Genomic DNA, 27063 nt, shown 5'->3' with positions numbered 1-27063 from the left:
TGGGCTGCCGTCTGTGGGGTCGCACAGAGTCGGACACGACTGAAGCGACGCAGCAGCAGCAGCAGCAGCAGCAGCTATGAATATTCATGTACAAGTGTTTGTGTGATCATATGATTTTATTTTTCTTCGGTATATTCCTTGGGATAGAATTATTGGGTTGTTGGGTAGTAGGTATATGTTTAGTTTTATAAGAAAAGGCCAGACATATTTCAAAGTTTATATGATATTTTATGCTCTATTACAATGTTTGAGAATTCTGGTTGCTTCATATCCTTGCCATTCAAATGACTGTGCAATAAGTATTTCATTGTGGCTTAATTTGCATTTCCCATTAGTCATTAGGGTTCCTTGGTGGCTCAGTGGTAAAGAATCTGCCTGCAGTGCAGGAGACCTGGGTTCGATCCCTGGGTTGGGAAGATCTCCTGGAGGAGGGCATGGCAACCCACTCCAATACTCTTGCCTGGAGAATCCAATGGACAGAGGAGCCTGGCGGGCTATAGTCCATGGGGTCACACAGAGTCAGATGCGACTGAAGTGAATAAACAGCAACAACAGCAGTGACTAATGATGTTGACCACTTTTTCCGTGTGCTTATTGGCCATTCATTTATCTGTTATTGTGAAGTGTTCTGTCAGATATTTCTCCATCACCACCTTTCTGCAGGGCAGAGGTTGAGGTTTTGGCCTTTTGTAACTGTGTAGTATAAGCTTGTTACATATTCCAAATATAAGTCTTTTGTTGGTTACACGTTCTGTGAAAATTTTATTCTACTCTGACTTATCTGTTCATTTTAAAATTGCATCTTTTGGTGAACAGAAAATTTAATTTCAGTGATATCTATTTTATTACGTTTTCATTTATAGTTATTGTATTTTCTGTCCTAAAAAACCTTTGCCTACTCTGAAGTAGCAAAGATGTTCTCCTCTGTTTTCTCGTGGGATTTTTATCATTTTAGCTTTAATATTTATGTCTGTGATCCATCTCAAATTAATTTTTGTGTATGGTGATGAGTAGGGGTTGATGTTAATTTTATCCAGTTGTTTTGGTACCATTTGTTGAGAAATGTTCCTTTCCTCATTGTGTTGCTTGACACCTTTGCCAAAAACCAAATGGCACCTTGAGTCATTTATATAAATAGTGGGTTTATTCTGGGTACAGTACCAATCCATTGCATTGATATATTTGCCTATCTTTATGCTAAACCATAGCATTGTGATTATTATCAGTTCAGTCTGTTCAGTCGCTCAGTCGTGTCCGACTCTTTGCGACCCCATGAATCGCAGCACGTCAGGCCTCCCTGTCCATCATCAACTCCCGGAGTTCACTCAGACTCACGTCCATCGAGTCAGTGATGCCATCCAGCCATCTCATCCTCTGTCGTCCCCTTTTCTTCCTGCCCCCAATCCCTTCCAGCATCAGAGTCTTTTCCAATGAGTCAACTCTTCCCATGAGGTAGCCAAAGTACTGGAATTTCAGCTTCAGCATCATTCCCTCCAAAGAAATCCCAGGGCTGATCTCCTTCAGAATGGACTGGTTGGATCTCCTTGCAGTCCAAGGGACGCTCAAGAGTCTGTTACAGACTTATAGTAAGTCATGAAGTCAGAGTATGCAAAATCTTCTGCTTTTTGTTCAAGATTACTTTGGATATTTTAGGTTGTTTGCTTTTATGTATATATGTGTGTGTGTGTGTCTGTGTGGGTGTGTATATTTGTATGTATATGAAGCAGCTTATCAGTTTCTATAAAAACACCTGATTTTCTGAGAGTTCTTAATATGAATGGATGCATAATTTTGTCAAATGGTTTTTCTGTATCTATTAAAATTATCAAATATTTTTTCTCCCATATTCTGTTAATATAGTGAATTACATTGATTTGTTTTCAAATGTTAAACCATTTCTCCATTCTTGGGATGCATCCAAGTTGAACAAGATATATTATTGTTTTTATGTATTGCTGAATTTGACTCACTGATATTTGAAAAGGATTTTTATGTCTGTGTTAATTGAAACTTTCATAGTGTTAATTGTTGAAACTTAGAATTATCCTTTAAGTTGAAAAAATGAAATTTTAGATATAATTTATATAGAATAAAGGTTTTCTATATTTTTTATTTTAAAATATTTAGTTATATCATTTGCTGAGGGGGCAGTGTTAAAATCTATGTGATTATAAAGTTTTCTCTTTTTCCTTTTAATCCTGTCAATTTTTGTTCTTATATTTTGAAACTGTGTTGTTAGATACATATACAATTATTATTTGTTCTTGATAAATTGTCTTCATCATGACATTGACATTTTATCATTATAAAATGTCTTTATCTTGGTCATAATCTTAATGTTTATTTTATGTAATATTGATATAGGTATTGCAGTTAGATATGCTTACTCTTTACATAGTATATATTTTTTCATATTTTACCTTCAACCTATCAACATATAATTTTTTTTTTTTTTTAATCTATTCTGACAAGGTTCCTTGTAGAGGCTCTTAGTATATTTGTATTTAATACAGCTAGTGATATGATTAGATTTAGGTCCACTCTTTACTATGTAAATTAAATATTGACTCATTGACTATTCTGTAGAATTCTATTTTAATTTGGCCTTTTTCACCCTGAATACACATCTATTTAATTCACTGGCAAAATGCATCATAAAAACAAATTATGTGCCTGGTGATTATACCATATTAGAAAGATTTATAATTTTATTGGATAAAGTATTTGGGAAATTTTCATAGTCTTAATTGCTGAAACTTAGAATTATTCTTTAAATTAAACAAATTTTTTTTGCATATAATTTACTTATAATAAAATACCCTTATTTTAAATTACATTTTGATGAGTTTTGACAGATTAATCACACATGTTAATGCTAACACAGTTAAGGTATAGCACGTGCCATTACCCTAAAATATTCCCTGTATTTCTTCTTAATCACTGCTTCCTCCCCTCCATTCCCAGGTGAACACTTTCCTTCTGTATTACTATATTATACTTATCTTTTCTAGACATGTGTCTCACCCTATTAAGAAAAAAATTATTTATTTGACTGCACTGGGTCCCAGTTGTGGTACTCAGGATCTTTAGTTGTGGAATTCAAATTCTTATTTGCAGCACATGGGATCTAGTTCTCTGCCCAGTGTTCGAACCCTGGCCCCCTGCATTAGGAGCACAGAGTCTCAGCCACTGGATCACCAGAGAAATCTCGTCACTTACCACATTTTTGAGATTCATCTATGATGTTGTGATGAATGTGAACTATATTAATAGTTCATTACTTTTTTAAAAAAAGACTTTATTTTTTTTTATTGTAGTTTGAAGTTTACAACAAAATTGAGAGGAAAGTAAAGAGATTTCCTATATGCCCCCTGCCCTCACACATGCACAGCCTTCCCTTTATCAACGTCACTCACTAGAGTGGCACATTTTTTACCAAAGGTGAACCTACAGTGACACATCATAATCGCCCAAAGTCCGTAGTTTACCTTAGGGTTCACTCTTGGTATTACACAGCCTATGATTTGGATAAATGTATGATGACATATATCCGACATTATGCAGAGTATTTTTCACTGCCCATGATTTGGATAAATGTATGATGTCATATATCCAACATTATACAGAGTATTTTTCACTGCCCATCCTCTGTGCTCTACTGGTTCATCCCACACTCCCCTACTGATTTTTTTATTGTCTCTGTAGTTTTGCCTTTTCCAGAATGCTTTATAGTTGAATCATATAATATGTAGCCTTTCAGACTGGCTTCTTTCACTTAGTAATATGCATTTAAAAGTATGCCTTTTCATGGTTTGATAGCTCATTTCTCTTTAGCATGAAAGAGTACTCCATTGTTTGAATGTACAATAGTTCTTTCTTTATTCATCCACTGCAGGATAACTTGCTTGCTTCCAAGTTTTGGCAGTTATGAATAAAGGTGCTGTAGATATCCATGCGCAAGTTTTTGTATGGACGTAAGTTTTCAGCTCTTTTAGGTAGATATCAAGAAGTATAGTGGCTGGATTGTATGGTAAAAATAAGATTAGTTTATAAGAAACTGCCAAATTGTCTTCCAAAGTGGCTGCTGTGCCACTTTGCTTTCCCAGCAGAAACAAATGAGCGCTCCTGTTGCTCCACATCCTTGCCAGCATTTGCTGTTGTCAGTGTTCTAGATTTTGGCCATTCTCCTTGGTATATAGTGGTATCTCATTGGTGTTTTAATTTCATTTTCCTGATGACAAGTGATATGGAGCATCTTTTCACATCTTCATTTGCTATCAGTATGTCTTCTTTGGTGAGCTGTCTGTCAGTCTTTGGCCCATTTTTTTAAATCTTTTTTTTTTTTAACTGAGAGATTATATTTTTGATTTAATTGTATTCTTATATTTTTGGCTGTGCTGCATGGCCTGTAGGATCTAAGTTCCCCAACCAGGGATTAAACCTAGGCCAGAACAGTGAAAGCCCGGAGTCCCTACTCTAGACCAGCAGGGAACTCCCCTATTGTTTGTTTTATTGTTGAATTTTAAGAGCTCTTTGTGTTTTTAAGATAACGTTCCTTTGTCAGATGTGTCTTTTACAAATATTTTCTCACAGTCTGTGGCTTGTCTTCTCTTATTCTTGATACCGTCTTTTGCAGAACAGAAGTTTTTAATTTTAATGAAGCCTTATTTATCAGGTATTTCATGGGTTGTGTCTTTGGTGTTATATCAAATTCATTTAGTTTTCTCTGATGTTATCTTCTAGGAGTTTTACAATTTTGTGTTTTACATTTAGGTCCATGATCCAGCTTTTGTTAATCTTTGTGAAAGGTGTAAGGTCTGTGTTTAGATCCATTTTTTTGCATGTTGATGTCCTCTTCTAACGGGCTTCCCAGGTAAAGAACCAGTGGCTCCAGTGGTAAAGAACCTGCCTACCAATGCAAGAGACATAAGAGATGCAGGTTCGATCCCTGGGTCAGGAAGATCCCCTGGAGGAGGGTATGGCAATCCACTCCAGTGTTCTGGCCTGGAGAATCCCATGGACAGAGGAGCCTGGCAGGCTACAGTCCATAGGGTCACAAAGAATTGGACAGAACTGAAGCCACCTAACATATCCACATCTAACACTATTTGTTGAAGAGACTCTTTGCTCCATTTTATTGTCGTCACTCCTTTATTAAAGATCATTTGACTGTATTTATGGAGTTCAATTTCTAGGCCCTCTGGTCTGTTCCATTTATCTCTTATGAACACCACATTGTCTTGATTCTATAGCTTTATAGTAAGTCTGGAAGTCAAGTAGCATCAGTCTCCCAGTGTTGTCCTTTTCCTTCAGTGTTGTGGTCTTTTGCCTCTTCTTATAAACTTTAGAATCAATTTGTTGATATCCATACAATAACTTGCTGGGAATTGATTGGGATTGCACTGACTATAGATCAACTTGGGAAGAACTGACTTTTTTCTTTCTGGCTGTGCTGGGTATTTGTTACTATGAGTGATCTTTCTATAGTTGTGCCCAGTGAGGGCTACTCTCATCGTTGCAGAAGGTCTCTAGTTGCAGTGGTGGACTTCTCATTGCGATGGGTTTCTCTGGTTGCAGAGCACAGGCTCTAGGTGTGTGGGCTTCAGTAGTTGTGATGCTCAGGCTTGGTTGCCCCACGGTATGTGGCATCCTCCCAACCAAGGATCAAACTGTCCCCTGCATTGCCAAGTGGACTTTTAACCACTGGACCACCAGGGAAGTCCCCCAAACTGACATCTTGACAATGTTGAGTCTTCCTGGCCATGAACATGGAATATCTCTCCATTTATTTAGTACTTTGATTTTGTTATCAGAATTTTTGTCATTTTCCTCATACAGATCTTGTACATATTTTGTTAGATTTATGCCTAAATGTATGTAATATAAATGATATTGTGTTTTTAATTTCAAATGTTCACTGTTAACATTTAGAAAAGCAGCTGACTTTTGTATATTAGCTTCATGTCCTGCAACTTTGCTTTAACCACCTATTAGTTCAAGGGTTTTTTTTTGTCTATTCTTTTTAATTTTCTACATAGACGATCACGTCATGTGCAAACAAAGACAGTTTTATGTCTTACTTTCCAATTTGTATACCTTTGGTTTCTTTTCCTTACTTTATTATATTAGCAAGAACTTCTAATATAATATTGAAAAGAGATGGTGAGGGGGACATCTTTAGCTTGTACGTGATCTGGGAAAAGCTTCCCGTTTCTCACTCTTGAGTATGATGTTAACTGTAGATTGTTTGTAGATAATCTTTGCCAAGTTGAGAGTTCTCCCTATTCCTAGTTTACTGAGTTTTTATCATTAGTGGGTGCTGGATTTTGTCAAATGCTTTTTCTGCATATATTGACATGATCATTTTATTCTTCTTTTTTTAGTCTTTTGATATGATGGATAATTTTAGTTGATTTTTTAATGTTGAACTAGGCTTGCATACCTGGGATAAATCCCACTTGGTCAAAATCCTTTTTTTTTACTTTTTTTGTATTTGATTTACTAGTGTTTTGTTGAGGATTTTTGTGTTTCTGTTCAGGAGAGATGTTGGTCTGTAGTTTTTTTTCTTCTATTATTTTTGTCTGGTATTACATTAGGGTAAGATTGCAGAGAATTGGTTTAATTTTTTCCTTAAATATGTATTAGAATTCACCAGTGAACCCATCTAGGCCTGGTATTTTCTGTTTTAGAAGGTTATTAATTATTAAATCAATTTTTAAAATAGATATAGGTGTTCATTTCTTTTTTTTTTTTTTTGTAAATTAATTTATTTAATTGGAGGCTAATTACAATATTGTAGTGGTTTTTGCCGTACATTGACATGAATCAGCCACGGGTGTACATGTGTTCCCCATCCTGAGCCCCCCTCCCACCTCCCTCCCCATCCCATCCCTTAGGGTCATCCCAGTGACCAGCCCTGAGCACCTTGTCTCGTGCATCAAACCTGGACTGGCGATCTATTTCACATATGGTAATATACATGTTTCAATGCTATTCTCTCAAATCATCCTACCCTTGCCTTCTCTTTTTTTTTTTTTTTTAAATTTTATTTTATTTTTAAACTTTACATAATTGTATTAGTTTTGCCAAATATCAAAATGAATCCGCCACATACTGAATATAGTTCATTGTGTGAATATCTAGCAATTTGTTTATTCAGTTGAAAATGTTGTTTTAATATTAACTGTCTCCTATAATTTAAAAAAAATTTTTTAATTGGAAGATAATTGCTTTACAAGGTTGTGTTGGTTTCTGCCATAGAACAATGTGAATTAGCCATAAGTATACATATGTCCCCTTCCCCTGAGCCTCTGTCCCACCGCCTTCCGCCATCCCACCCTTCCAGGTTGTCACAGAGCACCAGGTTAAGCTCCCTATGTTACCCAGCAACTTTCCACTAGCTATCAGTTTTGCATGTGGTGATGTTTATGTTTAAATGCTACTCTCTCAATTCACCCCACTCTCTTCTATTATTTCTGATGAGAACTCAGTAATGGTTGTTTTGTTTCTTCTGTGTGTTGTGTCACTTTTTTTCTATGGTTTTTTTCAATATTTTATCTTTGGTTTTCAGCAGCTTGACTTTGATTTTCCCAGGTATGGCTTTCTTCCTTTTATTCCTGTTTCAAGTTTTCTCAGCTGCTTATTCTATAAAGTTATGTATTCACCATATTTGTGAAATTTTGACATAATTTTCAAATACTTTTCCTGCCTCATTCCCACCTTTGCTTCTGAGACTCCACTTTAACATGTTAGAACTTTTGATATTGTCCTGTAGCTTATGGAGGCTCTTTTATTTCTTTCTAGTTCTTTTTTACTGTTCATCATATTGGATAATTTCCATTTATGTATCTTCAAATTTACTTTTTTTTTTTTTGGCCATGCCACACAGCATGTGGGATCTTAGTCCCCTGACCAGGAATCAGACCTATGCCCCCTGCAATGGAATTGCTGAGTCTTAACCACTGGAGTGCCTGAGAAATCCTACTTTTTATTATATCATTTCCAGTTTCCAGTCTGCTGTTAAGCCCATGCATTAAATTTTATATTTCCAAAATTGTATTTTTCAGTTCTTTCATTTCCATTCAGTTCTTTTTTTTTTTTTTAAGTTTCTCTTTCTCTGCAAAACTGTTCTTATGTATTCACTCCTTGTGAACATATTTTTCTTTATGTTCTTCTGCATAGTTAAAATAAGTGCTTTAAAACGTTGCCAGCTAATTCTAGCATCTTGGTCTCCTTGGAGTCCTTTCCATTGATTGCTCATTTTTCTTGACCAGGAGTCAGAGTCAAAGCATTATTCTAAATGAGAAACCAGACACAAAAGGTATGCACTGTATGATTCTGTTTACGTGAAGTTCTAGAACAGAAAAAACTATAGTGAGAGAAAGCAGATCACTGGTTGTCAATAGCTCAGGGTGGAGGGAAGGGATTGGCAATCATATAGTAAATATTGAGGTTTTGCAGACCACACAGTCTCTGTCACAACTACTCAACTCTGCTGTTGAAGCATGAAAGCAACCATAGACAATATGTAAACAAAATGAGTATGGCTGTGTTCCAATAAAACTTTATTTGTAAAACCAGGTAGCAGCCAGAGTTTGATCTACAGACCATAATGTGCAGACCCTACTTTTGAGTATGGATCATGTTTCCCTTTTCTTTATATATTGGTAATTGAGGGTTGGATCCTGAATATGTGAATAATATGTTGCAGAAACTCTCGATTCTATTGTATTCTTCCATGAAATCTTGTGGTTGGTTTATTTTTTTTTAATTTATCTCATCAGGCTATTTTCTAGGCTTAAACATAATACATACCTGCTTGGTAGGCAGCAGCTGTGGTTTCTGTTCAGTTCATGTATCTGTAGATGGGCTCCTTGGAGTCCCCTCTGTGCATGGCTGGTTCAGGGGTCATCCAGAGATCAAATCGATTTATATGCAGAATTGGGGCCTCCCTGGCCATGGCTTTTATCTTTTGGGGATTTCTCCTTCACTTTCCAGCTGTTATGGTAGCTCCCAGTTTTATCCTTTTTGTTCTTGAACTAGTAAGGCTTCAAAATTTCTATCTCAGTTTTAGTTGTCATCACAGAGCTATCTGTGGTTTGTCCTTAGATGAATGGTGATTAGCCATAAAAAACAAAAAACAATAATGATGTTCACTTCTTCAGTTGTCAGGTCTTCTGGTTTTTGTTTGTTCTTTAGTATCTTTAGATAGGTGCTTTTTTACATTTTGTATAGAACTTATAGTTTTTTATCTGCAGAAATCGTTGGCCTAATATTAGGAGCAACTCTGACAGGCTGAATGAATCCCAAGCTGGAATCAAGATTGCCGGGAGAAGTATCAACAATCTCAGATATGCAGATAATACCACTCTAATGGCAGAAAGTAAAGAGGAATGAAAGAATCTCTTGATAAGGGTGAAAGAGGAGAGTGAAAAAGCTGGCTTAAAACTCAGCATTCAAAAAGCTAAGATCATGGCATCTGGTCCCATCACTTCATGGCAAATAGATGGGAAAAAAGTAAAAACTGTGACAGATTTTATTTTCTTGGGCTCCAAAATCTCTGCGGATGGTAACTGCAGCCAGGAAATTAAAAGACACTTGCTACTTGGAAGAAAAGCTATTACAAACCTAGATAGCATATTATGAAGCAGACACATCACTGCCGAAAAAGGTCTGTCTAGTCAAAACTGTGGTTTTTCCAGTAGTCGTGTACAGATGTGGGAACTGTACCATAAAGAAGGCTGAGGGCTGAAGAATTGATGCTTTTGAACCGTGGTGTGGAAAAGACTCTTGAAAGTGCCTTGGACAGCAAGGAGATCACACCAGTCAATCCTAAAGGAAATCAACCCTGAATACTGGGTTGGAAGGACTGATGCTGAAGCTGAAGTTCCAATACTTGGGCCACCTGATGTGAAGAAAGATCACTTGGGCCACCCTGATGTTGGGAAAGATTGAGGGCAAGAAGAAAAGGGACAACAGAGGATAAGATGGTTGGGTGGCATCATCAACTCAATGGACATGAGTTTGAGCAAACTCCAGGAGATAGTAAAGGACAGGGAAGCCTGGCGTGCTGCAGTCCATGAGGTCACAAAGAATTGGACGCAACTTAGCAACTGAACAACAAAACAACAACTACCCTTACTGGAAGTGGAAGCTCTACAGATTTAATTTTTAGAGGGACAGTTGTGGCTTCATTAAGTTAGATGTGCTAAAGTGAAGATAAATTTATGTCAGGAAGACAGAGTTTTGAAAAGATTAAATGAGGGCCTGATCTCAGTGGAAGAAAAAGAGAAAGGAAGGGTATTCGGAGGTAGGATTGGTGAGATTTGTTGATTGTTAGAGGGAGAAGAAGAGTAGTGACAGTGAGGTGGCTGAGATGGCAGAGATGATGAATAAAGGAAGTGGAGCAGATTTAGGACAGTGGCCTTGAGGGTGGAGGCTGTTAATTTTTGTTTTAAATACAGTTTTAAGGAGGTATAGTTTATATAAAAGTAACCCTTTTTTTCCTACAAAGTGTAAAGGGTTTTCTTTATGTGTAACATAGGCAAAATTATGTAAGTCAGTAAGTTTTTAAGAAATTTCACATATTCTGATTCCATCCACTGCCAGTCACCTTAGTTCCTCCAGTGTTTGGATCATAATCTTCAAGGTTGTCCTTTCAGAAAGAATTCTGCTTAATCCACAGTTATCATGTCAAGCAGTCTTACCACAGTTTTTTTAACTGGATTTCTTTGATCTCCAATGAAATATGAACATACTTCAAAAATACCCCACTGGGGACTTCCCTGATGGTCCAGTGGTTAAGACTTCACTTTCCGTTGCAGCAGGTACGAGTTCGATCCCTGGTTGGTGAGCTAAGATCCCAAATACCTCTCAGCCAAAACAAGCAAAAAATATAAACAGAAGCAGTATTGTAACAAATTCAATAAAGACTTTAAAAATGATCCTCATAAAAAAAAATCTTAAAAACAATTCCCCAACAGTAATCTTTGGAATTCAGTTTTCTCAAGCAATTACATTAGGACCATGTTTAGGGTCAGAGGAGATGGATCTGCCTGGTTCTGAATTTTAGAGACCCTAGAGAAAGAGAAGTATTAGTTCCTATTGAAGATTATGTCAGATTTACAGTATGAGAAACTTCAGGGATACTGTGTAAGTAAAAATACCGGCCTAACATGCACAAAGCCAAGAAAAACAATGATGCCGGGTACTAAATTTATATTAGCACTGTGTTTTGAACACCCAGCAAGAATAAACTGCTGAATACAGATACCATGCAGTGCAGTAAAATTCACCAGTTTTAAATGATGTGTTTTGAAGAATGTATACTGTCATATAACTACCACCACAATCATGGTATAACATTTTCACCACTCCAGAAAGTTCTTTCATATCTCTTGGAAATCAGTTGCCCCCACTACCCTGAGGCACTGGCAGTCACTGGTCTGCTTTCTCTCAGTGTAGTTTGCCTTTTCTAGAACTTCATGTAAATAGACTCAGAATATATAGCCTTTTCTGTCCCTTATTGGGGATAAAATCTTTTGTAATTTATACATGTTGTTGCATGTATCAGTAGTTTAATTCCTTTTTATTAATGAATAGTATTTACTGATATACTGAGGTTATATACTAAGTTTATTTATTTATTTGGACATTCAGGTTATATCCATTTTTTGTCTATTATAAATAAAACTGGTGGCCCAGTGATTAAGACTCCATGCTTCCACTGCAGGAGGCACAAGTTTGATCTCTGGTTGGGGAGCTAAGAGCCTGCATGCCATATAGTGTGGCCAAAAAAAAGCTGCTGTGAATACTCAAGTGCAAGTCTTTATGTGAGCATGTTTTCTCTTGAGTAAATAGGAGTGGGATTGCTGGACCATGTGTTGGCTTGACTTTATAAGAAACTGGTAAATGGTTTTCCAATGTTGCTTTGCTGTTTTGCACGCCTACCAGCAATGCATAGTGTTTTGGTTACTCCATATCCTCACCAGTACTTGGTGTTATCAGTCTTTTTAGTTTTAGCCATTCTGGTAAGTGTTTAATAGTATCTTGTTGTGGTTTTATTTTGCCTTTTCCTAATGACTGTTGATGTGAACATCTTTTCATGTCTTCATCTGCCATTTGTTGTTCTTTTTTGGAGAAGTGTTTGAACATTTTACCCATTTAAAAACATGTTTTCTAAAAAAAAACCCAAAAGACATGTTTTCTTATTGAGAATTCTTAGTACAAGTCCTTTTATCTGTGTTTTACAAATATTTTCTCCCAGTATATAACTTGCCTTTCTTTGCATTTTGTAACAGTATCTTTTGAAATGCAAACATTTAATTTAAAAAATAATTACTTTTATATAATTTTCCTTCATTTACACTTACTACAAAATATTTGTCTGTATTCCTTGTGTTGTTTATACATCCTCCCAGCTTACCTTACACTCGGTAGTTGTGCCTCTACTTCCCCACCCTTGTATTGCCACCCACCACTGGTAACCACTGGTTTGTTCCCTATATCTGTGAGTCTTCTAACTTTGTTATATTCATTAGTTTGTTGTATTTTTTAGAATCCACATATTGTACAGTATTTGCCTCTGCCTGACTTATTTTACTTAGCATAGTGCCCTCCAGGTCCAGACATGTTGCTTCAAATGGCAACATTTCTTTCTTCTTTATGGCTGAATGTATTCATTGTATATATATACCACATCTTCTCTATTCATCTGTCAGTGGACACTTGGGTTGCTCCCATGTCTTGGCAGTTGTAAATAATGCTGCCTTGAACATTGAGGTGCACATATCTTTTTGAATTTGTGGGGTTTTCTGGTTTTGTTTCATGTTTTTTTTTTTTGGTTATATTCACAGACGTGGAATTGTTGGACCATATGATAGTTGTGTTTTTAGTTTTTTGAGAAATTTCTATACTGTTTTCCACAGTGGCTGCACTAATTTACATTCCCACCAACAGTGTATGAGAGTCCCCTTCTCTCCACACCCCATTATTTGTGTTCTTTTCGATGATAGCCATTCTCACAGGTGTAAAGTAATATCTCACTGTGGTTTTGATTTGCATTTCTCTTATGATTAACAGTGTTGAACATCTTTCCCTGGGCCTGTTGGCCATATGCATTTTCTTTTAGGAAAATTGTCTTTTCTTTTGACCATCTTTTAATGTTTGTTTTGATGTTGAGTTGTATGAGCTGTTTATGTGTGTTGGATATATTAATCCTTTATCAATTATATCATTTGCAGATATTTTCTTCATTCAGTAGATTATCTTTTCATTTTGTTGGTGCTTTCCTTTGCTTTTAAATTTAATTAGGTCCCATTTGTTTATTTCTACTTTTATTTCCTTAGTAGATGGATCCAGAGAAATATTGCTACAATTTATGTCATACAGTGTTCTGCCTGTGTTTTCCTGCAGGAGTTTTATAGTATCCAGTCTTACATTTAGGTCTCTAATGCATTTTGAGTTGATTTTGTGTGTATGGTGTTAGAGAAAGTTCTTATTTCATTCTTTTACGTGTAGCTCTCCAGTTTTCCCAGCACCCCTTATTGAAGAGACTGTCTTCTTCACTGTATGTTCTTGCCTTCTTGTTTGGTTAATTGGCCATAGGTGCCTGAGTTTATTTCTGGGCTCTCTATCCTATTCCATTGATCTGTGTGTCTGTTTTTGTGCCAGTGCCTTAATATTTTAATTACTGTAGCTTTGCAGTATAATCTGAGGTCAGGTAGTGTGATTCCTCCAGCTCTAACCTTCTTTCTCAAGATTGTTTTGGCTATTTGATGTCTTTTGAGTTTCGATACAAATTTAAAAATTTTTGTCTTAGTTCTGTGAAAAATGCCTTTAGGTATTTTGATAGAGATTACATTGAATCTATAGATTGCCTTGGATATCATGGTCATTTTTAACAATACTGATTCTTCCAGTCCGAGAACACGGTATATCTTTCCATCTGTGTTGTCTTCAGTTTCTTTCATCAGTGTCTTATCGTTTTCAGAGTACGGGTCTTTACCCTCCGCAGGTAGGCCTATTCCTAGGTATTTTAGCTTTTTGATTTAATGGTAATAAATGGGATTGTTTCCTTAATTTCTCTTTCTGATAGTTCCTTGTTAGTGTATAGAAACACAACAGATTTCTATATATTAATTTTATATCCTGCAACTTTACCAAATTCATTGATGAGCTCTAGAAGTTTTTTGGTGATGTCCTTAGGATTTTCTCTGTATGAGTGAGTGAGTGAAGTCGCTCAGTTGTGTCTGACTCTTTGTGACCCCATGGACTGTAGCCTACCAGGCTCCTCTGTCCATGGGATTTTCCAGGCAAGGGTACTGGAGTGGGGTGCCATTTCCTTCTCCAGGGGTCTTCACAACCCAGGGAGCGAACCCAGGTCTCCTGCATTGCAGGCAGATGCTTTACAATCTGAGCCACCAGGGAAGCCTTTTCTGTGTATAGTGTCATGTTATCAGCCGACAGGGACAGTTTTACCTCTTTCCTTTCCAATTTGGATTCCTTTTATTTCCAAAAGTTTAAATTTTGATGAAGTCCAGGTTACCTTTTTTTTTCTTTTGTGGTTCCTGTGTTTTGTGTTCCAAGAAATCTATGCCTAATCCAAAAAGCAAATATCAATTTAGTTAGAAGAATGACATTGTTTATATTTTTGTAAGCCTCTTTAATCCTATCTACTTCTCTATTGCAATATGTTGTTTTGGTTAAAGTATAGGAAGAAAGTCTGGTGATACACAGGTGTGCAGTTGGAAAAGCAAGGGCTGTTGTAATAGTCTTTTTAATGTTTGTTTGTATTTGTTTATTTGTTTGCACTAGAGAGCACATGGGGTCTTCACTGCAGCGTGTGGCATTTTTCTTTTTAGCTGATGCATGCAGGGTCTTTTTTTTTTTCAGTTGTGGTATGTGGGATCTAGTTCCCCGACCAGAATCAAACCTGGACCAGAGTGGAGAGACCTAACCAGTGGACCATCAGGAAAGTCCCAATAGCCTTTTTAGATAATTGTGGCTATTCTCCTTTGATAGTGCTCCACAGCTCGACAGCTGATAGTTTCTTACAGTTGTGTTGCATTGTGGAATCTGAAAGCACATCAGTGATTTTGTACTGTTACATTAAAATTTACTGTCTTTACTTGCACTTTGAATGGATCTTTAACTATTTTGATTTGGGGAGGAAAACCTTATCCTTCTACCCTAGTAGTTTCAGTTTCTAAGGACTGTGAATTAAACTGACAAAAGACAGTAACAGGAGGAAAAAACCCAGTTTATACATGCAGCATGCATACAGTGGGAGAACTCAGGGATCACTAGCTCAAAGGAATGATTAGAATCTGGGGCTTATGGGAAAACAAAAGACTTCTTAAAAGTGGGGAGAAAGGACAGGTTTTGGATTGGGGGAAAGATAAATGAGATTTCAGGAGAACAAGCGGTAGTTCTAAATTTGTGATAATATATATATAGGTATGAATGGTTTTTCCATCTCCTTCAGGGCCATGAAATTCCCTCCAGAGAAGGGATTTGGGTAGATTTTATTTGCATTCTTTCTTCTGGGAGTAGATCTGCCTTGAAGAGGAATTTATGACAGCGTTATTTCCCAGAAGTTGCTGCTGTTAGCTAGAGAAAGCTCTGAGGAAGCTTTTTTCTGCATCTGTTGAACCTGAAATGTCTTCAGCTGAAAATAATCTTTATACCAACTCTGGGGTTCCAGGTAGGTCCTACAGTTGAACTGGTGAAAACTACATTGATAGTTTGGAAAATACTGGTTCAAAGTTATGCAGCTCTTCCAAGTATTAATACATTTTAATACACAATATTTAAAGAATCACATTTGTTTATGTCACTTTTCATCTCATCAGAGTAAGTAATGGAAGCCTTCAAGCTCCCAGTGGCCCATGTAGACTTTCCAAAAATTTTAAATTTTTTCTGAAAGCTCAAATGTTATTGTTGGCAACAAACACTGTCAGTTGTTTCCTTTGAAATAACAAGTGTTTTTCATTTTCAAGAGCATGTCAGCTGTTCTTTGAAGTAAAAATGATTTTACATGAAAAAAGAGGCTGGTTCGACTCAAACAGGCTCACATGTGCTTTTCCTCAAGACAACTGTAGTATTTCGGCATGTAGCATTTCATAAACAGAATATTAAAAATATATGTGTTTAAGGTTGAGATTTAATAAAATTATTACTTTTGATGGCTTTGTCAAGGCATCCTGAAGTAAAACTGCCCGTCTCCCAACTGCCTGTGTGGCAGCAAAGAATACAATGACTAGTAGTGTAATTTGATGCCACTGACTTCATTTGTATATGGTGCCAATGTTTGTATCCACTGTAATTTTCATACTAGTAAGTGCAAAGTAAGTGTCTGCACAGTTGTTCTAAGATAAACCATGAGATTCAAAACAGTTATATTCATCTTGGATTATGTCAGCATCACTTGTGTTTGTTACTAAGAATTCATACACGACATCACTGTCAGTGATTAACTGGTGCCAGTGCTAGATGAATATAAAGAAAATGGCAGGTCTAATCTTGTCTATGGATTCATCTGTTTGTAAAGTAAAATTCTAGTTCTGCAGATGAGATAGTAATCAAGTCTTCAGATTTGCAGCAGAATCTTTAATTTGGTGAATTAAAAATATATCATTAAAAGAGGGGCACTGCCATGATTTATTTTACTGACTTCATTCAGCAGGCATGTAGCAATGTCAGCTGTACCAAGTTGTGCTTCTCCAGGTAAGGAGGTTCAGTCACTTACCCTAAGATAGTTCAATGACTTTCTCATTTCTAGATTGAAAGGTGTTAACAATCTTTAAGAATTGTAAAGATTCATTACATCTGCATTTAAAATATTCAACTACTTTAAATTCCGAATGATTGATCTCAAAATGTCACTGTAACTTAACTGGCATAATATAATTAGAAAATGTTCTGTTGCTTAAGATACAGTTAGCTAAATTGTTAACATCTATAAAGTCAAGAGAAAGAAAAATGGCTCTTATCATACTGTGGTTTCTTATATATAATTTTGCCCAGTTTTTTTTGGAGTAGATTCTTCCTTTCCATGAGTCAGAGACTCTAGGCCAGTTACATTTATTTTGGCAATCTTTAAATGTATGTATTGCAGATGTGGGTTGAGAAAGTAAGTTTTCTAATCTCCCTGTTTTGAGTCCATGATTTTTTTTTTTCTATTTTAATTTTTTGGCTGTACCAGGCAGCTTGCAGAATTTTAGTTCCCCAACCAGGGATTGAAGCTATGCCCTCAGCAGTCAAAGTACAGAATTCTAATCACTGGATTGCCAGGGAATTCTGGAGTCAATGATTTATTCTTAAAAATAAATGAAAAATTACAAATAAATTTTCTTTTATTTTAGAAAAAATAAATTCTAAAATAATACACATTAGATATAATTTAAAAATTTCTGCCACCCTTATGACAGAAGAGCTTCCCTGACAGCTCAGTTGGTAAATAATCCGCCTGCAATGGAGGAGACCCTGATTCAATTCCTGGGTCAAGATATCCACTGGAGAAGGGATAGGCTACCCACTCCAGAATTCTTGGGCTTCCCTTGGGCTCAGCTGGTAAAGAATGCGCCTGCAATGTGGGAGACCTGGGTTCGATCCCTGGGTTGGGAAGATCCCCCGGAAAAGGTAAAGGCCACCCAGTCCAGTATTCTGGCCTGGAGAATTCCATGGACTATACAGTCCATGGAGTCGGACACGACTGAGCTACTTTCACTCACTTATGGCAGAAAGCAAAGAGGAACTAAAGAGCCTCTTGATGAAAGTTAAGAGGAGAGTGAAAAAGCTGGCTTAAAACTCAACAATCAAAAAGCTAAGATCATGGCATCCGGTCCCATTATTTCATGGTAAATATATGGAGAAACGATGGAAACAGTGACAGACTTTATTTTTGGGGGCTCCAAAATCACTGCAGATGGTGACTGCAGCCATGAAATTAAAAGATGCTTGCTTCTTGGAAAAAACCTATGACAAACCTAGACAGCAGATTAAAAAGCAGAGACATTACTTTACCAATAAAGGTCTGTATAGTCAAAGCTATGGTTTTTCCAGTAGTCACGTATGGATGTGAGAGTTGGACCATAAAGAAAGTTGAGCACTGAAGAATTGATGCTTTTGAACTATGGTGTTGGAGAAGACTCTTGAGAGTCCCTTGGACTGCAAGGAGATCCAACCAGTCCATCCTAAAGGAAATCAGTCCTAAATATTCATTGGGAAGACTGATGCTGAAGCTCCAATATTTTGGCCATCTGATGTGAAGAACTGGGTCATTCGAAAAGACCCTGATGCTGGGAAAGATTGAAGGCAGGAGGTGAAGGGGATGACAGAGGATGAGATGGTTGGATGGCATCACCGACTCGTTGGATATGAGTTTGAGCAGGCTCCTGGAGCTGGTGATGGAGAGGGAAGCCTGACATGCTGCAGTCCTTGGGTTGCAAAGAGTCGGACACAACGAAGCAACTGAACTGAACTGAAAAATTAAGAAGAGTTTCCCCCAAATTTAAAAAGTATTATTGCAAAGCAAAATAACAAAAAGTACTTGTTTCTGCCTGATGTGTGGAGAACTTTAAAATTTTACAGTAATGATTTATTGGATAATAATGAGATTACAGCAAGTATAACTGAAGATAATTATAAGAGCCCAAACAGAAGTACTAAGGAGGAAAGAAACTTGAATTATATCCTAAGCCTACTACCTTAGAAAATGCTAGAAAACATTAGACTACAGAAACATATACTCCACTAGCCGCTAGAGTGATGATATCATTACATGCTGTGTAGCATCAGGAAAACTCCACTGTAGACTCATGAAAGCATGAAAGTGAAAAAAGCAAATGAATTTAGTGTTATCATGAAATTAATTTTGCTCCATAGATCAGGCCCTCAAAGGGTTTTGGGGACTGTGAACTGTAGTTTTCAAACTGCTGTTCCAGGTTATTTCTTCCTTTCTTAGGGCTCATACTGCCATCTCTATGCCAGGGACACTCTCATCTGTATCCCAGCCTGGACTACTTATATACTCCTTGCCTACCTGGACTCTTTCCTCAGCTTGGTGCTCTCGTTCTCTTTGGCCTTTGCACATGCTATTTGATCTGTCCAGAATTTCCTGTTCCTTTTGTTCACTTGGATAATTACTGAATTGTGAGCTGCTTGAGGGCAGGAACTAGGCATCCTTTTATCCCCAGCTTTTAGCAGAAATTCATGGGGTCTCAGAGTCAGACATAACTGAGTGACTCACACTTTCTTTTCGCTTTCCTAGCACTTTGTCAGAGAAGGAGATGGCACCCCACTCTAGTACTTTTGCCTGGAAAATCCCATGGATGGAGGAGCCTGGTGGGCTGCAGTCCATGGGGTCGCTAAGAGTCAGACACCACTGAGCGACTTCACTTTCACTTTTCACTTTCATGTATTGGAGAAGGAAATGGCAACCCACTCCAGTGTTCTTGCCTGGAGAATCCCAGAGACGGGGGAGCCTGGTGGGCTGCCGTCTATGGGGTCGCACAGAGTCGGACATGACTGAGTGATTTAGCAGCAGCAGCAGCAGCACTTTGTAGGCTGCTTAGCAGATGTTGAGTTAAATTAAATCACGTAAGGATTCTAGTCTCATAAACAAGTTTGCTTTACATCTCAGGGTAAAATTTTTTTTCTGTTTTTGTCTGACTCATACATTCTGTATTGGTTTGTATTAGTGGATTGGCCAGCAAGTTTGTTTAGGTTTTTCTGTACGATTGTATGGAAAAACTTGAATGAACTTCTTGGCCAACTCAATAGCTTCAGTTCAGAGAAAAGGACTTCATAACCTACCTCAAATTCAGGACAACCAACTCCTGTCTGTATTAACCTCATCCACCAGTATTTGTTTTGTTTGCTTTTGCCTTGTTTGGAGTATAATATATTCTGAAAGGAGAGTATTTGGGCTGAGGACCCAAGATCTTAATTTTTAGTTCTGTCTCTATGTTACTTTACAAGACACTTAGCATCTGCTTCTCTTCACTTGTGGTGGGAACTATGTATTCATATATTTTAGTTTCTCTGAAGGAAGATGCTCTAACATCCAAATGATAACTAACATTTATTAAGTTCTTACTATATGTAAGATTGCCGGGAGAAATATCAATAACCTCAGATATGCAGATGACACCACCCTTATGGCAGAAAGCAAAGAGGAACTCAAAAGCCTCTTGATGAAAGTGAAAGTGGAGAGTGAAAAAGTTGGCTTAAAGCTCAACATTCAGAAAACGAAGATCATGGCATCCGGTCCCATCACTTCATGGGAAATAGATGGGGAAACAGTGGAAACAGTGTGAGACTTTATTTTTCTGGGCTCCAAAATCACTGCAGATGGTGACTGCAACCATGAAATTAAAAGACGCTTACTCCTTGGAAGGAAAGTTATGACCAATCTAGATAGCGTGTTCAAAAGCAGAGACATTACTTTGCCAACAAATGTTCATCTAGTCAAGGCTATGGTTTTTCCTGTGGTCATGTATGGATGTGAGAGTTGGACTGTGAAGAAGGCTGAGCACTGAAGAATTGATGCTTTTGAACTGTGGTGTTGGAGAAGACTCTTGAGAGTCCCTTGGACTGCAAGGAGATCCAACCAGTCCATTCTGAAGGAGATCAGCCCTGGGATTTCTTTGGAAGGAATGATGCTAAAGCTGAAACTCCAGTACTTTGGCCACCTCATGCAAAGAGTTGACTCATTGGAAAAGACTCTGATGCTGGGAGGGATTGGGGGCAGGAGGAGAAGGGGATGACAGAGGATGAGATGGCTGGATGGCATCAATGACTCGATGGACATGAGTCTCAGTGAACTCTGGGAATTGGTGATGGACAGGGAGGCCTGGCGTGCTGCGATTCATGGGGTCACAAAGAGTCAGACATGACTGAGCGACTGATCTGATCTGATCTGATATGTCAGAAACTGTTCTGTTTTACATGTATTAACTCATTTAATCTGCATAATAGCCCTATGTGGAAGGTAGATGATTTTATTATCTCCATTTTACTCAAGGAAAATAAGACACAGAAATATTAAGTAGCTTGCCAGAGGTTGTATAGATAGTAATAAGGTCTGGGTTTGAGCTGTGAGCTATGCTCTTAACTGCTATAAGAAACTCCCTCTCAAATCTAAATACATTACTTTTATCATCAACCTATGTTAGTACACATGTACAGATGCTCGTTATAATATTTATAATTGTGAAATTAAAAAATGAGAATACCTAAATAAATGAGATATATGTATAATAGATAGTTATTTTAAAATCACATTTTTGAAGAATATTTTAATGATATGGAAAAATAGAATGAAAATAACATAGAATCACAGGTTTTGTTTGAAAAAGTATGTAATGGAATTATATGTTACATATCTATATATATGAGCTTCCCTGGTGGCTTAGCAGTAAAGAATCCACCTGCCAATGCAGGTAGATTCTGTCCCTGAATCAGGAAGATCCTCTGGAGAAGTAAATGGCAACCCACTCAGGTATTCATGCCTGGGAAATCCCAGGGGCAGAGGAGGAGTCTGACGGGCTACAGTCCATGGGGTTGCAAGAGTCAGACATGACTTAGTGACTAAATAACAACAACATATATATATATATATATACATATATATATATATATATATACACACACACACACAAATATTTATTTTAAAAGACTGGAAAGACAAATAATAGTGATTTTTTGTGAATAGAGCAGTTGCAGTTGTAGAGCAATCTGTTGAATGTTTCCATGTGCTAAGCACCCTGTTAAATTCTTCATGTGTGTTTCCTCAGTGAACTCTCCCATCAGTCCTATGACGTAGATTCTACTCATTTTTCAGATGAAGAAACTGAGCCTTAGAAAGATTAACTTATCAAGGGTCATTCAAGCAGTAAGTAGAAGAGTTGGGACATCTGTATTAGACACTCTCTCTCTCTTTTTTTAACTTTTTATTTTGTATCGGGATATAGCCAATTAACAAACAATGTTATGATAGTTTCAAGTGAATAGCAAAGGGACTCAGCCATACATCTACATATATCCATTCTTCCCCAAACTCCCCTCCCATCCAGGCTACCACATAACATTGAGCAGAGTTCCCTGTGCTATACAGTGGGTTCTTGTTGGTTATCCGTTTTAAGTGTAGCAGTGTGTACAGTTCATCCCAAACTCCCTAACTATCCCTTCCCCCTAGACAACTATAAGCTCGTTCATGAAGTCTGTGAGACTCTGCTTTTTAATTGAAGTATAGTTGATTTATAATGTATTTTACATATATATGTATGTATATTCTTTTCAGATTCTTTTCCATTATAGATGATTATAAGATATTGAATATAGTTCCCTTTGCTATATAGTAGGACCTTGTTGTTTATCTGTTTTGTATAAAGTAGTGTGTACCTGTTAATCTTAGGCTCCTAATTTATCAGCCCCTCCCCCTTCCCCTTTGATAACCATAAGTTTGTTTTCTGTCTCTGTGAGTCTGTTTCTGTTTTGTAAATAAGTTCATTTTTATCATTTTTTTAGATTCCACATATAAGTGGTATCATTTCTCTGACTTACTTCACTTATTTTGATAACCTCTAGGTCCATCCATGTTGCTGCAGATAACATTATTTCATTCTCTTTTATGACTGACTAATATCCTTTGTATATATAAACCATATCTTCTTTATCCATCCGTCAGTGGAGGACACTTAGGTTGCATCGATGTCTTGGCTATTGTAAATAGTGCTGCTCTGAACTTTGGGGTACATGTTATCTTTTTGAACCAGTAGGCTCTGTTTTGTATTTTCCTAACTTTTTATAATCTGTATTATTTACATGACCAAAAGCAAAATTAAAATTTTAAATTATGCAAAATGCAAACATCTTGGGACCTGCAGCAAGTCAGACTTGTATGATCTGGTAGGATTTATTCATTTGAACCATTGATTCCTTAAACTGGTTATGCAAAATAACAGCAGCATGGGACTTGAGAGAAATTAAACCAAGCATTTAAAGAGTTAAAACATACTCATTGGTTTCTGTTCTACCAAGGAATTTTTTGACCATCTATTATGGCCAACTGATTTTTTTTTTTTCCTAGCATGGGTTACAGTTAGTACCTCTTAATGAAATGAAATCAGATACGTATCTTACAGGCTAGTGAACGCATGATAAGGCTGACCTTTTCTATGACTGTTAAAGAATTCCTTAACCATTTTTGTTGTGGTTGCTAGTATTTTTGTCTTACTGGATCCCCATGAGATAATGTTGCCACATGCCCAAAGGAAAAGATTTTTGTGTGTGAATTTGTGGGATGCCCCCCACTGACATAGTAAGAGACTTTTTCTAATGTAAGTGTTAACCGTAGTTGACAAATGACTTAGTGAAAGTTAGAGGTATTGGATGAACACTTATAATCTTTCAGAATAACGTCATTCACAGAAGGCAGCGGACATGTTTTCCTACAATTATCCCATTGTCAAAGAGTATCTAGTAGGCTAAATGGATCCTTGATTGACCCCACAACGTATTCCACATGTTCTTATGGTAAGAGGATTCTAACTCTTCATATATTTTTTCACTTGAGGAATATTAGCTATATGAGGAGAATACATCTAACTATAAACCTTTGTCTAACTATTAGAGAATTCTTCCTCTGGCAGGAAGTTTATTTGGGGAGGACAACACATATAGGTTAAGGAAGAATATGCCCTCCTAGTTGTATCTATTATACGAGTTGACTTTATCAGTCTTAAGTGTTAACTATAGATAAATACAAATAATGTTTAAAGTGGTCTGAAATTGTATGAACACTTTACATTTGAAAGTAGAAATGTTCACATCTCCATTTGTTTCTTATCTTACAGAGAAGTGTGGGAAATGGAACTGGATAGACTCAAGAATCAAGATGGTGAAATAAATCGGAACATTATGGAAGAGACAGAACGGGCCTGGAAGGCAGAGGTGAGAAGAGCCACTGTGTTGAAGGTCTGGATTTGGGGCTTCCAGGTGGTACATACTTTTAGTATGGGGTTATATACCAAACCATATAAATATGCTACCATAGAGCCATTAAACATTGTTTTAACTATCTAGGGGTAGCTTTGTGTGTGTAAAATTAATAAAGCATGTATGTGTGTGTGTGTGTGTGTGATTTCCTTAGATCTTATCATTAGAGAGTCGGAAAGAGTTGCTGGTATTGAAACTAGAAGAAGCAGAAAAAGAGGCAGAGCTACACCTTACTTACCTCAAGTAAGTACCTTCTGTTTCTAGGGTTTTAATGGCCCTGCAGTTTTGTGTTTTGGGGGGCATTTCTTTTTAGGGCTTTGAAACCCTCGGCCAGCTAGTCTGGCACGTGTTCTGTCTTCACGGCAAATCATCTTTGTGTGACAGTATTTTGTTCAGTGATTTCTCTTTCCATTTTCTAAACTTCCACACTCTCTGGCTCTTCTCTTTCTACAGTTTTATAGTTTTGTCCTTTTTCTTTTATAATTTTGAATTGGATAAACAGTATCTCTTACTCTTTCAAGTGTAACAAATGTCTTTGGAGATATGTTTCTTATACAGTCATTTATCCTCTTTCTGCCATGAAGTCTGGAGACCCCTGTGGCATTTTCAGCCAGATGAGAGCCCTCTCTCTGTGGTGGGTCCTCTTTCTCCAGTACTTGGCTTCCATGATGCTGGAGTTAAAGTGAAGCAGTCAACTTAGGACCATGGCCTTCTCCTGTATCTGCTCCAACCTCTTCTCTGCAGGCCCTTCTCTCTAGCTATTCTTCTGCTATCTGAGAGAATTAGGAGTGGGACTCTCTCTAATTCTGTAAATCACTGTTGGTTTCTTGAAAGGTCAACTCCCCCAACACTAGAGACAGTTCGTTCCAAACAGGAGTGGGAGACAAGACTGAATGGAGTTCGGATAATGAAAAAGAATGTTCGGGTAAGTGTAGTGATGGGTGATTGTTGAGCTGGAGTTCATCTGTGCTTGCACACTCCTGGCCACAGGGCAGGACCACTTGCATTGCCCTAGGGCCTGTTCTACCACTCCTCTTGTCTTCCTGATACAGGATGCTGGTCTCTTTATAGAGAGCCTCACTCTGCTCAGCAGTAAAGGATAACGCTTGCTCTTCTCTGTTTCCTAGGACCAATTTAATAATCATATCCAGCTCGTGAGGAATGGAGCCAAGCTGAGCAGCCTTCCTCAGATCCCTACCCCAACCCTGCCTCCACCCCCATCAGAGGTAAGCACGCTGGCTCTGGCGAGTCTACTTTTTCATGTTGGTGGCAGAGCCTAGAATCTTTCCTTTGTTTTTATAAAGGTATTGGATGTCCTTATTTGGTACAAGAAAGAGTTGCTTACTGATTTCAGTTGCCTAAACTTCTGTTTTCTTTCTCTCCCTCTCATCTTCCACCTCTTCCCTTCTGCAGACAGACTTCATGCTTCAGGTGTTTCAGCCCAGTCCCTCTCTGGCTCCTCGGATGCCCTTCTCCATTGGGCAGGTCACGATGCCCATGGTTATGCCCAGTGCAGATCCCCGGTCCTTGTCTTTCCCAATCCTGAACCCTGCCCTTTCCCAGCCCAACCAGCCTTCCCCACCCCTTCCTGGCTCCCATGGGAGAAATAGCCCCAGCTTGGGTTCCCTTGTCGGCCCCCATGGTCCGCACGTGCCCCCTGCTGCCTCCATCCCGCCTCCCCCAGGCTTGGGTGGTGTTAAGGCTTCTACTGAAACTCCCCGGCCCCAACCAGTAGACAAACTGGAGAAGATTCTGGAGAAGTTGCTGACTTGGTTCCCACAATGCAATAAGTAAGTGTTTTTAAGGATTAATTTAAAAAGTGTTTTCCAGAGAAATATTTATGGGTTAAAATAGGAGAGGTTTCATAGATATTCCCCATGAAAGTAGCACAAAATTTCTCCCCCTCAATATCTCTCTCTCTTAGGGCTCAGATGACCAACATTCTTCAGCAAATCAAGACAGCACGTACGACCATGGCAGGTCTGACCATGGAGGAGCTGATCCAGCTGGTAGCCGCGCGACTGGCAGAGCATGAGCGGGTGGCGGCAAGTACTCAGGTAAGAAAAGCTATTTGGTGGGATCTCCGACCTGTGAAGGAAATGGCAACCCACTCCGGTGTTCTTGCCTGGAGAATCCCAGGGGCGGGGGAGCCCGGTGGGCTGCCGTCTATGGGGTCGCACAGAGTCGGACACGACTGAAGCGACTTAGCAGCAGCAGCAGACCTGTTGAGATGTTGAAGCAAGAGGCAGATTTCAGAAAAATTTGGGGTGAGAAGCAGCATTGCAGCCAGGGGTGTCTGGCCTGCTTTCTTCCTTCACCGGGCTGAGAAATGAATGATTTCCTTTTGGTAACGCCCTGTTACGCAGACATTCCTGCCTCACTCTGACAACGTTTCTGCCCACAGCCACTTGGTCGGATCCGGGCCCTGTACCCTGCTCCACTCGCCCAAATCAGTACCCCAATGTTCTTGCCTTCTGCCCAAGTTTCATATCCTGGGAGGTCTTCACATGTAAGACTCTTTTCTTTGAAAACTGGGATGTTGGAGAAGCTGGGGGTGGCGAGGAGGGAGTGGATTTATAGGTGGCGTGCAGGAAGAAACCATTATCTCCTCAGCTGGGTTGTTGGTAGCCCAGGGTGGGAAAATGCAAGTACTCTGTATTTGAACTTTTCTTTCTGTGGTGTAAAATCTCTTTGCTACGTGGAAATTGTAGATAGAATCATGGGCATAAAAGGCCAGGAGACCCAGAGGTTCCTCCCTCTTTTGACGGTCCCTCCTCTGCTGTGCAGGCTCCAGCCACCTGTAAACTGTGTCTAATGTGCCAGAAACTCGTCCAGCCCAGCGAGCTGCATCCGATGGCATGTACCCACGTGCTACACAAGGAGGTGGGTGCTGCAGCCCTTCCTCTTTCCGCTCTTCCTTTTGACAACTGTGATCATCTTAATTTTCTTGAATTTTTTACAGTGTTGATGCCATCATTAATATCTAAACATAAGGTTTTCAGTAAATCGTGGCTTAAAACATGAGCAGAATTCAGAATACTGGCAGCTAGGCTCTCCCAGCTT

At 38.2% G+C, this 27063-nt stretch overlaps 1 protein-coding gene and 1 non-coding gene across 4 annotated transcripts in view; one reads left to right on the top strand and one right to left on the bottom strand.

The window, feature by feature from the left end:
* The window catches only part of RNF214 (ring finger protein 214), a 51002-nt gene that overhangs the window by 15251 nt on the left and 8688 nt on the right, over positions 1-27063 (top strand). For all 3 annotated transcript variants that reach the window (XM_027563633.1, XM_027563631.1, XM_027563632.1), the window contains exons 7-14: positions 23859-23955; positions 24155-24243; positions 24835-24925; positions 25128-25226; positions 25414-25790; positions 25925-26057; positions 26405-26509; positions 26788-26883. In XM_027563633.1, the coding sequence (XP_027419434.1) occupies positions 23859-23955; positions 24155-24243; positions 24835-24925; positions 25128-25226; positions 25414-25790; positions 25925-26057; positions 26405-26509; positions 26788-26883 (1087 nt within the window). The remainder of the gene's footprint in view (positions 1-23858; positions 23956-24154; positions 24244-24834; positions 24926-25127; positions 25227-25413; positions 25791-25924; positions 26058-26404; positions 26510-26787; positions 26884-27063) is intronic.
* Positions 11146-11283, bottom strand: LOC113906069. Its single transcript, XR_003514764.1, has one exon. It is a non-coding gene; the product is annotated as a small nucleolar RNA SNORA8 (small nucleolar RNA).

The sequence above is a fragment of the Bos indicus x Bos taurus genome, chromosome 15 (genome assembly GCF_003369695.1).
Source record: "Bos indicus x Bos taurus breed Angus x Brahman F1 hybrid chromosome 15, Bos_hybrid_MaternalHap_v2.0, whole genome shotgun sequence".
Lineage (NCBI taxonomy): Eukaryota > Metazoa > Chordata > Mammalia > Artiodactyla > Bovidae > Bos > Bos indicus x Bos taurus.
Note: the sequence above shows the minus strand (reverse complement) of the source record. Positions and strands in the feature narration are given on the sequence as shown.